This window comes from Drosophila suzukii, chromosome X (genome assembly GCF_043229965.1).
Source record: "Drosophila suzukii chromosome X, CBGP_Dsuzu_IsoJpt1.0, whole genome shotgun sequence".
NCBI lineage: Eukaryota > Metazoa > Arthropoda > Insecta > Diptera > Drosophilidae > Drosophila > Drosophila suzukii.
The window spans coordinates 4,592,520-4,610,119 of NC_092084.1; the positions used below are offsets into that span (position 1 = coordinate 4,592,520).

The following is a 17,600-nucleotide window of genomic DNA, read 5'->3' on the forward strand; positions in this document are numbered from 1 at the left end:
GTTGTATGTTTTCTAGAATTATTATACTTTTAGAAAAATATATATAGAAAATATGAAAAACAAGGAAAATGTATATTTGAGAATCTAGTTTATTGAGTTAACAGACCTCTTGGTGTTTGTTTGACTATGCAATCCGTTTAAGCTGAATTTCACTTAGCACTCCTTTTAATTCGCTTAACTTTAAGCCACTTATTTAGGGTATTTCCCGGTCCGTTGATTCTGCCCATCGATTTCACTTCCACCCTTTTCTAACCCTTTTTTGTTTCCAATTTCGAGCTCTTTGTTCGAGTTGTTGAGCTGCTTTTCGACAGCTTCAAATCAAACATCGTCGCTCTGGCTGTCATTGCGTGGCACGCACATGCCGCTCGTACCGCTGCCCCGCCCCCAGGATCCACAACCTTAAGCCCCCTTCCCTGCCACCACAACTGACTCACATGCCGATAATTGTGGACCCGTAATTGTCTCAGGTTTTCATCGAAAATTGAGTCATTAGACGGCGCTCATGGAGGCAATCAGCAAACAACAACAAACATCGGCAAGCAAGAGCAACAACAAGCCGATCGAAACCACAGTAGCTACACAGAAACCTCAGATATAAAAAAACACAGTCTTATAATCCTAATACCTCTACCAAAAATCTGGGATCGAGGGTCTCTTTAGGAGATCTGTTGCAAGTTAGGGGCAATTTTGCGGTTTCGATTTTAGCTGCGTCCGCCTTATAAACGATCTCTCCCACCCCCCCCCGCGCCCTGAATAATTCACCCTGATGATGATGCCAACGCGTGTCTAAGCCAAAAGCCCAAAAGCATTTATCACAACTGCAACGACAGTTACAGTCGCAGTCCGAAACTACAATTACAGTTTGTTGCTCAAAATGCTGGACATGCCAACATGAGTGATGATGAATGAATGCCTGATGAAGGACCAAGGACCCCTGGCAGGGGCAGCCGAGGGGGGGGGGGGGGAGGGATTGATGGTCCTGGCCACGCCCACTCACCTCGGCCGCCCCTGGCACACCGGTCTAAATGCCATTTAATGTTAACAAATTCATTTTTGGCGACAAACGGAAACGGAAACAACGCAAACAGCAAATTCTCACACACGGTCAGTTACAGTGGGCTAAACGGGCGAAAAAGTGGTTACATTTTCTACATCCTATAATTACATTCGCCAAGAAAAATTGTCCTAAAGCAGATATACGTACGATAACTGGAAATCATTCTATAATAGGTCTAGCTATAATTATAAAAAGAAATATTTAGTATTATGGTAATATAAAAAAAAACATTTCAGATATTACTTTTTAGAAAATAAATAAGTAGGTGAATATGGAACCCTGACTTGTAAATAGGGTTATCTAGTTAATTTATGATGGGTGCTCTTTTTGAGATACTCTCTTCCACTGTGCGGATGTAGCTGGAAATACTGGCATGGCCTCTTCACGTCCATCATTCACGTCCGCCCACTGACCTCCGCCCGACCTACGCCCCCTCCCCCTGCCCGACCATGCCCCCTTTTTGGCCATCGGGCGGCTGCCAACTGATAAACGAACGTCACACGTCAGGACTTTGGGCGGTTGGCAGGACGAAAAGGACAGGACCAGAGGAGAAACTCGTCCTGGCTCGACGCTTTTGTGGATTGATGGCCCAGGACAGATTGAACGCCTCACCCACACTCTCGCCCAAGCACACACACATGCGCCGCAACACACACAACACACACACACACTGCAGCTACTGATGGACATTTAATATGCGTTTTAGACAAGCCACTAGAACACGAGTGCAGTGGTGTGCGTGCGGCCGCATCCGTGTGTGAAGTGCAACACATCACAGGGCAACGCTCAGCCGAACGCCATGGGTACAGTGAAGCCTCCCTTTAGGTTCCAAAATAGCTTAGACATAGAAAATGTTGAGAACAAAAGTACCGGAGTAAAAAGGATCAATTCGATAGCGAACGATACATTTTGTACAATTATCGACAGTGAAAAAAATCGATGGACATATGGACTGCCTTTAAAAAAGTTCTTTAACTCAGATTTAGAATAAGCTATTTTCAAAAGGCTCTTTTTATTGCTAGTCAGCATGTTAATAGCATAGTCATAGTGTTATAACATACAATGGTTAATAAGTGTCAGTAATAATCGATCGAAACATTAAAAATACTTTTTTTATTATGTTCTCAAGTAGGTCTTAACACTTCGACTCCTAAAAGTATGCAGTTTAATTTGTTTTCTAGGCCTAAATAGTAATCTGATTCTGATATATGTTTTCGTAAATCAGTTGTTACTTAAAAAAAGTAAATACTAAAAGAGTTATGACATTTCCCCAACTAAAATTACACAATTTTTTGACACACTCTATAACACTTGATACACTTAAGAACCCCCCACACTCGAGGTCCCACTGTTGCGTGTGTGCCTGTCCATGTCCATGTCCATTTCCATGTCCGAGTGCGTGCCCCGTTTTGCAACGCCTGCAGATGTGGATGTATGTGGATATGTGGATATGTGGATATGTGGCGAGTGGGAAATTCGTCATGGTTGTTGTTGCTGCTGCTGCTGTTGCATGCCTCTCCTGCAGCAACAACAGTGTGGCATTGTTTTGCATTAAATGCTATCTACGTTGCCGTGTCCACTGGCCCCCCTTGGCCTCCCCCTCATTTGAAATGGCCCCCCTCCACGACGCCCCTTTCAATTGTTCGTGGCCGTGTTTTCGGTCGTAGGTGTGAATGCGAGCACATGTGTCGAACAAAAGGCACTGGCTGGCCACCAACCCCCTTGGGCCACCAACCCCTCCGCTCACACCGCCCATGTCCACGTCCATGTCCATGTCCCTGGGATGTGCATGTCCTGGGCATCAATAATGTGTTGTCCCGATATTAGCCACGCATATTAACTTGGCCGGCCGGAGTGCGATTAAAGACGCTGCCGCACAGATGAGCTCCCTGCTAATGGTCACGAAATCCCACACTGACATTAAGCGAATTTAACAGGAAATATGGAACAGCTTTGTGTCAAGAATGTATATGAGGAACGCGAATTCTTTAGATTTAAAGCTAGTGATTCAGTCTACACTATTTTAGAAAATACATTAGTTTATATTTATCAATACCAAACTCACATTAAGTTTATTTAACCAATAATATATAACAGCTTTGCATTAAAAACGTATATGAAGAAGGCGAATTCTTTAGATTAAAGCTTTACAAATCAAATAAATCTAAGTAACGATACAGTCGACCCTATTTTAATTCATACATCAAATTATCTTTGACAAAACCTATCTTAGATTCATATTCATTTGCATTTGCAGAGTTCCCAGCGTGATTTTGTTTTTTCAATAGATATGCATTCTTCGAAGTCCAAATGTCCTGCCTGAGGGATGACAATTTGCATCTTTGAGATACTTTGAGCAGCCAAGTTGGCCATTTTACTTTGCAAATTGAATTATAGGATATGCCAGTTCAAGCCGTGTTAGCTTAGGACTGATAACTTCATTCAAGTAAAAAGATTTTGCTAATTGGAGGGTCAAAAGTATGAATAAAAATATAAAAATTTGTTTCATAAAACTATTGCTTACTTTTGAAGCTAAGTCCAATAAGATACTTACTTATAGTTTTTCCAATCCTTTTCAAAAAGATGAACCACCACACCTAAATTTCCTGTTCCAAAGTCAAAAGACACGGTTTTGTTTAATTTTTTTTATTTTATATATATTTTTTTCTCATCAAATGTTTCTTTCATTTCCGTTTTTTGTTTGTTGCTCTTCATCGTCTTGCTTTTTATTTAGGTTTTGTTAACAATTTGTGTTTATTTATTATTGATTTTCCCGCCTTTTTGCGCGCTCATTCCTATGCGAATTTTTTATCTGGCGCTTTTCATCATGGGAAGTCCCACACTCCTTTAGCCATTATTATTATAATTCGCCTTTGTTGCCGCTTCTTTTGCACATTTTATTTTTAATCGCTTGATGAATATAAGGATTTAGTTGTCTGTGTTGTGGTTGTTGTTGTTGTTGTTGTTGTTTCGGTTCTTTAATAAACTTACGCATTATGCTAACACTAATACTTTTTACAATAATAATAATAATTCGCATCGTCATAATAATAATCAAAATTGTTAGCTGGGGGATTTTCTCTCGTTTTTCGCTGCTATATCATTATAATTGGAAATTCATATATTTATGCTCATATACCTTTTATATATATGTGTAATTTTGTTTAGGTGTCATCCTTTTCTAGGTTTACATTTAGTTTTAGCATTCCGCTGCCTCATCCTCCTCTTCCTCCGATCTCTCTCATTTTTTTATCCATTTGTTTATAATAAATTACGTTCGCTTAAGTTCTAGGACCACAAAAAAAAAAAAATAGTTTAGTTTAGTTTGCTATGTGTTGGTTGTTTGTTGTTTTTTTTGCCGTGTACGTGTGTGCCGCCGTATATAGCTCTTGTATATATAATATCTGGTTTATGTAGACTTAGGACCTAGTACATGCCTAGTTACGTTTATGTTGTTAGACAACGATTATAATATATATCCATATGTTACGTGTAATAATATAAAAAAAAAGGTTTTTCGTCAAAAAATGCAGGCAAGAAATAAACAATTTTAGAGTTACGAATAAAATGTGCTAATTTACAAAAAAAATCTCTTTATGCAGATCTTTTTTTAGACTACAGATTTTTTGCATTTTGTTTTTATACACTGATACACATAAATAGTATTTTTGTTTTAATTACAGACAAGACGTTTAGTGTTTGCATTTAATTTAATTTTTTTAGAGTTTTTCATTCTTGTTTTTTTTTTTTTTTTGTTAAAAAAAATTGTTTACTATGTGCAGCGCCCATTATTTGTTTTGTTTTTTATACATTTAAGAGAGATTTTCTTTGTCTATTTTTGTGTTTTTTTTTTCTTGTTTAGTTTTATAATTTACAAATATTTTGGCGCCGAATTGAAATATAAAAAAAATAGCACAGTAATAATAATAATAATAATAAAAGTATAACAAAAACAAAACGTAGCAGAGGGGGTGGGGCTTAGCCTGTGGCGAGAGCGAGACGGCACCACAGCGAGAGCCGCTCCATCTCCCTCCCTCTCTAGCCTACTCGCCCTGCGCCGCTCTCTCTCGCTCTCGCTCTCGCACTCGCTCTCTGCCGAAGAGCAGCAGCCGCGTTGCCAACTGTTTCGTATATTACCAAACGAGCCCTTCATTTTGCATATTCTGCGGTTCGCTGAAATTCGCCGAGCTCATGAACTCCGGCGAATTGGTGCGGGGGCCATTTTGTTGCTGCTGTTGCTGCTGCTGCGTCTGATTCGCCGCTTGTTGCGCATTCTGCTGCTGCTGCTGCTGCTGTTGCTGCTGTTGCGCCGCCTGTTGCTGCGCCGCTGCCGCTGCTGCGGCCATCAAGTGCTCGGCGCTCGGGGGCGGCGGCGGTGGCGGCGGTCCCACGGCCGACTGCAGCTGCATCGGCGGACCGCCCGCCTGCCCCAGGAACGTCGCCTCCGGCGTCAGTCCGAACTCGTTCACCATCGGAATGGGGCCGCTGTGGTCCATGGGGCCACCTATGGGTTAAAGGGGGATAAGACCGTTAGTTTTTCAGGCTATTAGAGAGGGGGGAACTTTCAGAGGATCCCGAGATCCCAACTCAATCGTCCTATTTCATTTTCTTCAAAGACTATTGTCTGAATTCAATTGTTTTCAAAATTTTAAATATTTATATTTCCAAATTTGAATTTGTTTAATTTTAGTTTTAATTTGTTTTAATACATTTATTTTTGAGATCCTATTTTATCTACAAGGAATTGTAGAATATTTTTCAAATCTCTAAATGGCAAAGATCAGTTATTTATTCCATTCCTCCCTCTAAAAACATGTTTCTTATATAGTTCTATCCCCTGTCAACTGAAAATGGTGAAGTGAACGCATCTCACCTGGCGCATTGAAGGGCATCGGTCCGCCGGGGTGGCCGGGAAAGTAGGGTCCGTCGTGCGGGTGGAAGGGTCCTCCGTAGCCGAACTCGAACTTGGCGTCCGCCGCAAAGTAGGGGAAGCCGGGTCCGTCGTCCAGTCCGCCCGGCGAGAGGTTCATGGGGAAGCCCCGCATTTTGCGGGCTCCGCCGAAGAAGGGCGGACGGCCCATGCTGGTGATTTGCTTCATGCGACGCTCCTTTGACCGCTTGTTCTGGAACCACACCTGCAAAACGGTTCAAGAATGGTACAACATTAATAAAAAATTAATTATTTAATTATTAATGTATTATAATATACCTAATTTTATAATGTTAAACTGTTTCTTGGTATAAAACTAGTAATTAGTAGTTTTACAAATTGGAAAAATAAAATATAAAAGGGGGTTTCGTGGGGAATATACACGATTTTCTTTGGGTTTCTTATGCCTGTTGTCTCGGTGCATCGGTTTATGGAGGCGCATGTCTAATTGTTGTTGCCCGGCGATTCTTCTGGCTCTAAAGATTCTGATTCTGGTGGTGCTTGTGGCTTTTTTGCATTGATGCTACCGCCGCACCGGGCGGCCGTCGCAAAATTAGCCCCATTCCCGATTCCCCCCTCCCCATTCCCCACTCCTTCGGCGAAGAAGACCGAGAAGCCTGGAAGACTGGTAGACAGAAGACGCGTCTCCGCAGACTTCGATGCCATTTTTACGACGTTCTGGCTGTGGGTTTTCGGTTCTTCGGTTCTTGGGCTCTTGGTTTCTTGGGTAGAGCGGTTCGGTTGTTTGGCTTACGTTCCGGGTGCTCCAGAAGCACCGTGCCCAGCATGCAAAGTTATAAAATAAAAACATATTTCAAAAGTTTTAGTGGCACCTTTTGGACCGCTCTCCGCCGATCCTTTGTCCCTCGTTTGTTATTCCCATCCTTTTTATTTCCTCCTTTTTTTTTGGGGGCCCTGGCTCTTTTAATATTCATATCTGGGACGCTCTTTTAATGATCTGCTGCAACTTTTTTGATTTTCTCCTGGTTTTATATATTTTTCTCAATGAAACTTTTTGATTTATGTCTTTGCGCGCCGTGCGCTTTTTTGTTGCCCTTTTCATTTTCTGCTTTTTTGGCAAATAGTTTCCAATGAATTGGGCTTAGATACTGGTGTTTTTTTATACTTTTTTTGATTTTGTGCAGCTGTTGGCCGAAAGTCTTAGGAGGCAATTTGAGCGTGAATTTTAATGATGAGCGCCGTTCTGCAGTTCATTTGAATTTATGAACTCGGCCGGGGAGACTAGACGTGCATAAAGTTGGGGGGCCCTTCACATTTCACATTTATAAACTGACACATTCGGCGGCGCAGCGAATTTCGCTAGAAAAGCCTTTTTTCGGGGCCTGAGAACGCGAAAGGAAACCAGAACCGCAAAATGAGCAGAAGACGAAGCTTTTTCCTTGGTTCAGTGTGTGTTTGAGTGTGTTTTTTGTCGGCAAACAGGATGCACACAAAAGGAAGTAACATGCTGTGCCTAGTTGGGTCCCAGTCGCTCAGACATATAGCGCATATACACTATACCGAATCCCAATCCCGAGGCACGTTACCATCTCGAGTTCCCGGTGGAGCGTGTGACTTTATGACAGCCACGAAGATAATCCGATGGGAGCTGGGTAGCTCCACAAATAGAAGCGCAGAAATCTAATGGGAACTTGGCCAAAACTATATGGTAAGGCCAAGTGGGTAACTGTGATGTGAAAAGATAAGATAAAGGTAGAGATGATAATTTTTTTAATAAAATAAAACTCTAATTTCGGGCCCTTCTTGAACAATTATTGTAAAATCCTTGCTAAGTACACATCTACAAATTATTTTCGAATTTCGGTTTTTTGTTTTAGATTTTTAGGAGGATCGCGCATAAAAAATGGGTTTCCTTTTATAGCCTTTCATATGCAAAATTGCCTCAAAGTAACGTAACCCATGGCGTAATCACCTTGATAACGCCGTAAACGTGGCAGAACTCAATCCTGCAGCAAACTAAAACCGAGGAAAATAATAAAAAAAATAGCTCACAAAGGGAAACCAACAAAGAGCACAGAATCCACAGAATACGCGGCTAAGCTGCCACCACATTTCAATTACACGTAGCACTGCAGCGCAATAAATAAAAGGTGAGACCCCCTACCACTAGAAACCCCAGAAACACCCTAAGCCACCCAAAACCACCCACGAACGACCCACAAAAACCACATCGGATCCACTGGAAAGTTGAGCGGAGTGTTCGCAATATTTTTCCATATGCGATATTTGCCTCTGTGGGCCCTGCGGTCACATAATTTTTCATTTTCATATGCATACGAAACAAAAGAAACAACAATAGTGCGGGGGATTGGATGGTTGGAAAAAATAAAGGTGGAAAAACGCAAACTAAAATATGCATTTACAATAGTTTTGCATTTGTTTTCCCTGTTTTTTCCTCTTCTTTTTTATCCTTTCAACTGAGTTTAGTTTGGTTTTTCCATTTCTTTGTGTTTTTTACTCTGCGGCACATTTCAACATTGTTTTGTTACGTCCACAAAGAAAAACAGCAACAAATGGCAAATGGAGTGCAGCAAAAAGTGCAACAAAAAGAAAATAGCAGAGCAAAAATAAAACGCAGAAATAAACAAAAAATGCCAATTGGATGTGGGCGACACACTGCGCGAAAAGGGGGTGTGCTGGTCCGCATATCGCTTTTTGCGGACCTCGGTCTTAAGATCCAAATGGATGTGAAAACCAAGTACTTTAATCAGTTCTACAACGGACTTGTTTTTGTTGACATTATCAAATCTTAAGATGCTTAAAATAAACTTTAAGATACAATTTACTATCGGTTATATTGAGATATAAAACATTTACTTCGAGTGTGACCAAATTAAAGCATTTATTTCGAGTATGACCAAAAAATACTAAAAACTTAACACTTTTTTAAAGATTTTCCTTGAATAAAAAAAATTTTAAAGCTGCATTGATTTTCGAGCAGTTCAAATTGTATTGCTATTTATTTTTCTAAATTCTTGTTCACTGCACTTCGAAAACCTGCAATCAAAATTCCAGTTTACTCAGCCCAGAAATTTGTTGGCTCACAGCAAATGGGCGTGAAAAGCATTTTTCGGCAATAAATTTGAGAAAAATATTTTCCTTTGCATTTTGATTTGCTTCCATATTTTTCCGAGCGCTATATGTTTTCCTTTGCTTGTGTGTATTTTAATTTCAGTTGTGCAACTCGTTTCGCTTTTCGCGTACTTTTTCGGGTCCTGCCCTCTGGCTTATTATGTGGATATACGATATTATGATATATCAAAATCGCATCATTTACGGTTATCATCATAACATACATATATTTCTTTGGGTTTTTTCCTTGTTCTTGCTGTGGCGGCAAATTGTTGGCAATTTTGAAAAATGTGCGGCTAATATTTTATTTCCGCACTTGGGCACCGAAATTTGTTTCCAATTTGAGCTTTCAACAAATTTCCGACTTAAATAAATTGGGGGAGAAGGGGGAACTTAAACTGAACTAAGTTGAACACGCGGCCAGCAACATTTGAACATTTAGTTAAATTATAGGTTAGACTCTGACATAAAAGGGCAAACAACGTAGCATAATGGCCCATGGTAGCAATCACAAGGGGTCGGCCCCCGAGAGCCGAATCCCTCACATAACAAAATGATTATTGCAGTGAGCGGAGCCGGGCACTGAGAGAAACAGGGGGTAATTCAATTCGAACTATATTTTTGAGTTAAGATTAACAATGGAATTTGGTTTAAGGACGTATAGGTTTTGCTGATTAAAAAAAGTTGTACCATAGATAAAGTGACTTTGATATGGTAGGTTTCTTAATGTCCAAATCATCGTAACAGCTGGAATTTTTATCAAACATTTTTCTAAGTAACAGGACTGAATCATATTATGTTTTTAAACACTTTCTTGATCCTTAGGTATAGGTAAAATGTAATTTTATCAACAATAACAAATTTTATTTCGAGAAAATTTTAAAAATGCTCCTAATATGATTGTTTTTTTTGGAGAATATGGCCCCGCAAGATCCCTATAGTTATTTTGAAATACTCTCATGTATCTAGGTATTTTCTCTCAGTGCGCAACAGGGAGCTGGTCGGCCTCAGAGGGTTAACTTAACCGAGGTGTGCTCTCCTACCTTCGTCCGCTTCCATCTGCATTGTGTTGGAAATTATAGCAAATTATGTTAAACGGCAGCGCGTTTGGCCTCCCACCTGCCCCTCCCCCTTTTGGTTGCTCATTTCGCCGATTGAGCGATGAGGGGGTGGGCCAGGGGTCATATATAATACCCATATATATATATATATGTGTGTATACAATCTTATAAAATCGTATACCATCTTAATGCGATCCTCCGCAAAAGGGGCAGCCAAATGTGTGTCACGTTTCTGGTTGCCTTTGATTGATATGATTGGATGTGGTAAGATTTGAGACTTAAGATTTGCGATTTGGGATTTGGGATGTGCGGTTCAGAATCCGATTCTGATTGAGATCCATTTCCATCGCAACTTTGAAATCAAACTTCATTCGATATTAGCCCATTGTTTTGCGGCTACCATTTTCTGGCCCCTTTTTTCGTTGGCTATTTTGTTAAATTAGTTTGCTATGATGCGGCAAGATTTGTTTGTTATTTTGTTTGGATTGCCTTTTCATGTTGTTTTATTGTTTGTTGCTGCTGCTGCTCTCCGCTTAATTGCCAAAAACAATGGGGCAACTTTGGTTGCCTTTTTCACCACAATGGCAGCAAACGAAGTCGGCAATAACAATTTTTAAGGCTAATCAACGGCGGCATTCAAGTCAAGAAAAGTTCAGGTTGAAGAAAACCGAAAATAACCTGGGCTGGGTTAAGATCGAAGGGGATTTCCTGGAATTTCTGTGGTTACTTTGGTTACTTTAGCCCCATAATAAAGACCTTTTTATTTACATAACATTATTCTTAGTACTTTCGAATTCTAGAGTTTCTTTATGATCTGCAAACACACTAACTATTTTTGATTCTTATTACCATTGTTATCTTAAAACTATACATATTCTTGATTATTTTCTCGAATCGTAAACTCATGTTCTTTGTTAAATTTCTTTTGATCGATTCATAATGCTCCCAAACGAAGGTCCCGAAAAATGATATATGGCTTATTAGCCGGGTAAATACCATGCAATGGATACGCAAGATGAGGGATCGAAACAAGGGAACCCGAGATATGGTCGGGACAATCCTTTTTCGACAGACCTCCGATGGCGATTGCGGTGATGATGATTACCACGATGACCTCAAGCACTCGCCGATGATTTGCATTTATCGAGGGGCTGTCGTCACGCCCTCGAGTCAACATATCGATGACTACCGCTCGTTTTCCCTCTTGTTTCCCAGCGTGTTTTGGCCTCTTCAACCGATTCTACCGACTTTACCGATTTGGTGAGGCGTGAATTGGCCTCGAGTAAGAGTTAACAGATAATTAACTTCTTCTTTTTTTGTTTTCTTGTTTTCCATCTGTATCTCAGGTGGATCGCTCCCTTCTGGCCTTTGTTTTTTCCCATAGTTTAGTAGGTGTTACTGAAAGAGGAGAGCTCCTTGCATGATTCAGCAGCTTTGTGGGTTTCGATTTCGGGTTATATTTCGTTTTCGGTCAGTTGGTTTTTTTTGGTAGCCCCGGCGCCTCAATCGAAATTAATAGCAACTTGATGAGTTGTTGAAATTATAATTTTCCCCCGAGTCATGGGCGAGAGGGCGCCCCGAAATGAACTACCAATCCATGTTGGAATAAATGCGTTAAATTAGCCCCTTGTGAATGGTTCAATCGCCGATTGGAACAGTTTCTTTTCAAGTTTCGGCGGTTGCCGAACTCTTGCATTTGTTTGGCCCAAATCAAAACAATTTCCGCTCGATTAATAAAGGCCCAGCTCTCAGATCTTTGACTAATTAGTTGGCCATAAAACAAAAACGAAAACTCTATACGCAGCCCCCACCGAAATTTGTCAACTTCCGACGATCTCTCGGGATGCCAGATAAAATATATAAGAAGTATAAATCTTCGGGGGCTCTAAAGGAATGAAGCGAGGAGAAAAGGGGCGAGCAAATGCAAATCACGACTGGAAATGCTCTCGAATATGTTTTCTGTTGACAAATAAACGCCTCTGCACCACTTGACAAATGTCCGGCTCGCATCCGCAACCGAGTATCTGAGTATCTGTATCTGTTATATCTTTGTATCTCCAAGTCACTGGCGCCAAGCTCAGCGCATGCCACATTAAAATTTTTGTTTAGCTGCCGCTCGTGCTCCGTCGACTGTGTGATTTCAAGCCCCCTCCTTTATTTGTTTATAATTTTTCAAAGCTTAAATGGAGCGAAAGAAACCCAAACCCAAAAAAAGAACCGCCTCTGACCCTAGAGATATATGAATGCCCCCTTCTTCAGGTCCCCCGCCAAACAGGTTGACTTCTGTCTCGGTCACTTCCCATACGACGCGACATTCGTGGCCATAACTCTTCGAAACGCATTTGGTTTTACGTCTGCCTATGGTAGTTATGCTGTTTTAGATATGCTCAAATGTCCAGCTATCTATCAATTATCCAAATGCCATAGGGCCCCTCTCATGGGAATGATTTGCAGTGGGTTTCTCAGAGGCTAAAAAATAGCCCAAAATAATGTTACATTTATCTTGTAATCGTAAGTTATGGTATAAGTGTGAATCAAATATTTAATTTATGATTCTTTAATCGAAGTTCGCTTAAAATAGAATGTTTAGAATTCGTTTTTGGATTTATTACGTTATCTTATTATAACTATACCATATTTCTAGAGTTTCCAGTTAACCCATGTCCTGTTTTTGATCTAATAGGTATTGAATGGTTAAATAGGGAGTTTCTTGTTCCTAGAATTCCCACTTGTCCCTGGTCAAGTTTTTGATCTATTTTGATCTGGATACGCTTTGCCTCTGCCCCCGAGTTCACTGCTTTTATGTCAAAGTTCAAGACATGCCACGAATGGTGGGGAAGGCGAAGGCGAAGGCATATTGTTTGTGTTGGCGCCCAACGTGGGGCCGAACTTCTGTCCCGTGGCGCGGCCATTGCCCACCTCCCCCTCCCTTGTCGCCCCCCCCCCACCTTTTTGTCGGCAAAAGTTCTTAAGAAGTTTTTGTGTCATGCCCTCAGGTTGCTGCTGCTGTTGTTGTAAAATTTAATATAAAACTCACAGCGGGCGGGCGCCCAAGAGAAAGATGCTCCCCGGCCTCCCAAACTTCCAGACTCCCAGACTTCCAGAGTTGTACAAATTTCTCGTTGACACATGCGGAGAGAGGGGACCCAATACCATACCCAAATCCAAGCCAAACCATGATGAGCTGACGAACTCCCAAAGTCAACGCTTTGATGGGGATCGAGTTACTCAAAGCTATTTCCCCAGAAAATCAGCTGGAAGCTGCCTATATCTATGTGTATATATCTGTGTGCCACAGACATTTGATACGCTTGATATTGGGTGAGGAGGGTGGGAAAAAAAGAGTGCAGCCTTAATGAAGATGCAAATGTATCTCAAACTGCCGCTGACAGCCCACAGATGTCCATCCCATTCCCTTTTCCCCCAATACAAACGGTTCGAGCGATTCTCCAACGATTCTCCCGAGCAGATTAAGATTTGTTTGGTGTGCCTCCTCTTCAACTTGTTGGCATTTGTCACTTTCGTTTAGTTGTGAAGAGGGACCCCAAAGAGGTGTTGATTGTGTCACACTTGTCGCCTCGAAAAAGAGCGCAGGAAATCCAGAGGAGCGACAAGAAACGAATGCCGCCTAAATATCCTTTAACTGTAACCAATGACACATCAAAGGCCCCGGACCGAAAACCAGACTATAGGAACCCGTAGCCCATAGCCCATAACCCATAACACAGAACCCGAACCGAATCGAAATAAACTAAGCCGAACGAACCCGTGCCCATCTTTAAGTGCTCATGGGATATGAATTTGGGTATTTCGTATTTCGTATTTCGAGTGCCTCCGATCGAGAAAACAATGAAAACCAGCTGAGGGAGGGTGCCGAAAAATTGTGGGTCTAGTAACCTGTTGAAAATTCGAGCAAGGTGCCCAGGCGAGTCGAATGCCAGGCCTGCATAATGATGATGTTGCTGCGGTCAGATCATATAGAACATATGCTGCGGATATCCTTGACAGGTTAGAACAGAGCAGCTGCTTAACGATGGGAAAAGGATTCGAAAGGTGATCGTACCCCGAAATTAAAACTGAAGAAAATAGGAAAAACTGGGAGTGACTTCAGCTTACAGATCTGTCAGCATCAAATTTGGAATGACGAGGTGAAAGGTGATGGTATAGTTAAGCACCCACTTACGTTTTATATCATCTATTTGGGAGAGTACTTCAAGAGCTCTTAAAAGTTTTGATTTATGAACAGACTTTTCAGTGCACTAAATAAGTGCCATGTACTTTAGACGTTGCACTTTTGTATTTCATACGAGTAACTAATTAAAATGGCAAATTATAAAAGCCCTATTTCAAAATCATTTTCCCAAAGATCGGTGAACATCAAAGGTTGGCGGCAATTAAGTTCTGCCTTAGCAGCACTTCCTCAATGAATAATATAATGCTTATCCACTTTCTGGCTACCAATATAATATGTATGCACAATTTGTTAAACACCTTTTCTAATCCCATTACTTAAGCTTCTAGCCCTGATTTTCTTGTAATCGCAACATTGCATGTTAGTTAACATTTTTGGCCTTTCTCCGCGCTTCTCATTTCTGCAAGAGAGGGTTTTTACTTTTCTGGAATTTTTGCGCATTTTATTTTTTGCTTTTTTTCTGTTTTTGGCAAATTGCTCTTTGCTGGCGATTTTTTTTCTTGGGCGCATTGAACTTCCGTTTTTAATGCGCCGCCACGCCCACATGGCGACTGCGTCCGCCCTCGTTCCGACATTAATTTTATTTTTATTGTATTTGGTTTGTTGTTTTTACTGGCCGAGCAATGAAGCGTTGCAAGGCGGCAAAGGCAACGGCAACGTTGAAAAATCGCGTCTGACTATTTTTTATGATTTTTTCCCCTTTTTTTCGAGTCGAGTTGAGCGGCGGGGGCTGAGGCGGTGGCCGCGTTTGCTTTAGTTTAAACATTTGCCAGTCAAAGCGCGCTTAATTTATGCCTTTTTTATGCTGATGAAACGCAGACGGGCCGCTCCACGCCACTCGAAAAACCCAAGACCACTACTTGGAGGTCGCTGGGAGAACTACTGCCACGATGGACACAAAGTCGCCAGCTATGGCAATGGAAATGGAATCGTTAAAGTAAAGCTCATGCCTAAACATCTCGGACTCTTCCGCTTCGGGTTGCACTTGCCTTTTTCAACGGAAGGCAGAGAATCCCTGGGCTCAGCACTTTAAATTCAATTCTTGCTGTGTTTTATGCGTTTCAGATGGGATATACGGAAAGTTATAATAAAAATAGGTTTAAAAACATATTACAACATTCATGATAAAGTATATATGTATTTATAACCCTTTGTGAATGAAACATCCAACGAATCTATAGTAGTTACTTAAAATATTTCTTCTAACATTGGAACTGGATTTTAAATTTCTCGTGACATAAAACAATCGAACTAAGCGTGTTTTTGGTTGATAGTTGGCACATAATGGCTTTATTTAAGATAATTTTCCCCCTGATCACTACTTAGGATCCTATTTCCCCCGCATCCCAATTCCAGATGGCACTCACCTGTATGACGCGCATGGGCAGCCCGGTCTCCTTGGCCAGTTGCTCCCTGATGTGGCGTGTCGGCTTCGGCGTCTGATTGAAGGCCGTCTTCAGCACCTCCAGCTGTTTGGCCTTGATGGTGGTGCGCGGACCGCGTCGCTTCGATCCGTTGGCATCGTCGGGACTTTTGTTCTCCGCCTGGGAATCGCCACGTCCATCCGGATCCCCGTCCAAGGAGCCCTGCGATCGAGCGAGATGGTTATACACATATTGTATTTTCTATATAGTGCACACAATGCCGGGCCTCTCATAATCGTTTGCCAATCATTAATCAAAGCGAGTGTGGATGTGGAGTGTGTGGTGTGGAGTGTCTGGGGAATGAGAGACCCCAACAATGCCACCTAACCGACCGATCATCAAAAGCCCGAGCAGTCTGCCTTATAATGACGATTATTCAAGTACCCTTTAAATTAATTCATAAACTCGAAAGGAAGTTGAAGGGAATATAAAACTTGGTATCAGTACATATTAGGGTTAAATAACAAGCTATTCGACATTAAAGGTCCCTTACTGATAAATTAGAAATATACAGTGATTATAATTTAACAACTACTTTAGATCACTAACTTAAGGAAATATGAAATTTGGTACTGTAGCATATTTTGGTTAGTTAATAAGCTCTGCAAAATGTATCGTCCCTAAGTAGCAAATTGAAATTTATACATTAACCCTATACAGGGATCCTAACTTTTGAAACCAATAAGCCCTTGAAATTTCCCCACTACAGGATAGCACTCCATTCATTACTCGGGTGAAAAACGGGGAAAACAAGTTAATGATGCTCCTCCGCACCGATCTTACCTGATCGGAATCGTCATGGGTATTTTTGCTATCGGTGCTCATGCTTTGTACTGATATATCCGACGTGCCCAGAGGTCCGCCCGCTGAGTCGGGTCCGTTGGGCCCCAGTACGCCCAATCCGAGTGCCGTGGCCCGCAAATGCGGCGGATCATCGTCGTCATCGTCTTCGCTCGCCGAGCCCATTAATGAATCTGTAAGAATCCGAAAGATATAAAGAGAGAGTGAGTGTTGGAGTGCGGGGTGAACAAATTGCTGGGCTCTATGCGTATGAATAAGTGGTAGAACACTCCACTTAAAATACAATTGCAATAAATAATATTTGTACTGGGATAAGCCCGAAACGACGCTGGAATTGGGTTTGAATTGGGTTTATTTGGCTGACTGGGTCACGTGTCGCCATTTCATGGTCTAAGTAGCCCTTCCCCCAACTGGTGTTCGGCGTTCGGTGTTCGGGTCACGTGTCAACTGCAGTTGTTCCTCGCTGATTTCTATATAAGTTGATTAGGTCGGGGTGTGGGGTTGGTCTGGTCTTATCTCTGTTGAGTTCTCTGGCGCAGACTTTTAAGCTCTGGGCCATGCAAAATGCTGACACGCGTTCGCCAGATTCTCCAGTTTCTCTGTTCTGCTCGAGATAAGAGGAAAACGACCTTCGAAACGTGTCACTCAAAGTAAAAAACGGCGACTCGTTTTGAATTGTTTTCGGTTTCGAGAGCTTGGAAATCTGTGCGAAGGGAAACCCCTTGGGGAGCACCTGACAGAAGGGCACTGGAAAAACGTTTCCCCGAGGGACAGTTGCCAGAAATAAATTACACTTTATTATGCATAATCTAATCCGCACCAGATGCAGCCCAAGGGGGTTGTCCTCCTGTCCTCCTCTATAACGATCCCAGATTCTGCGACTGCGACTGTGATTCTGCTTTCTGCGTTTCCAGTCTCATCTGGCACCTGTCACATCGACTGACTCTGGCGGAGAAGAGCTTAGCGCATCCCGAGATGAGTTGAAGTCGGCCTGATGGGATGAGTGGAGATGATGATGAGATTCCAATTCCAGCGATTCAAA

General features: G+C 41.7%; 1 protein-coding gene across 2 annotated transcripts in view; it reads right to left on the minus strand.

Annotated features, from left to right (window-relative positions):
- Positions 1-4,738: 4,738 nt before the first annotated feature.
- The window catches only part of Lim1 (LIM homeobox 1), a 56,197-nt gene continuing 43,335 nt past the window's right edge, over positions 4,739-17,600 (minus strand). For both annotated transcript variants that reach the window (XM_036820688.3, XM_036820689.3), the window contains 4 exons: positions 16,541-16,731; positions 15,701-15,919; positions 5,931-6,192; positions 4,739-5,561 (listed from right to left, as the gene is read on the minus strand). In XM_036820688.3, coding sequence (XP_036676583.1) covers positions 5,191-5,561; positions 5,931-6,192; positions 15,701-15,919; positions 16,541-16,731 — 1,043 coding nt within the window. In that variant the 3' untranslated portion in view covers positions 4,739-5,190. The remainder of the gene's footprint in view (positions 5,562-5,930; positions 6,193-15,700; positions 15,920-16,540; positions 16,732-17,600) is intronic.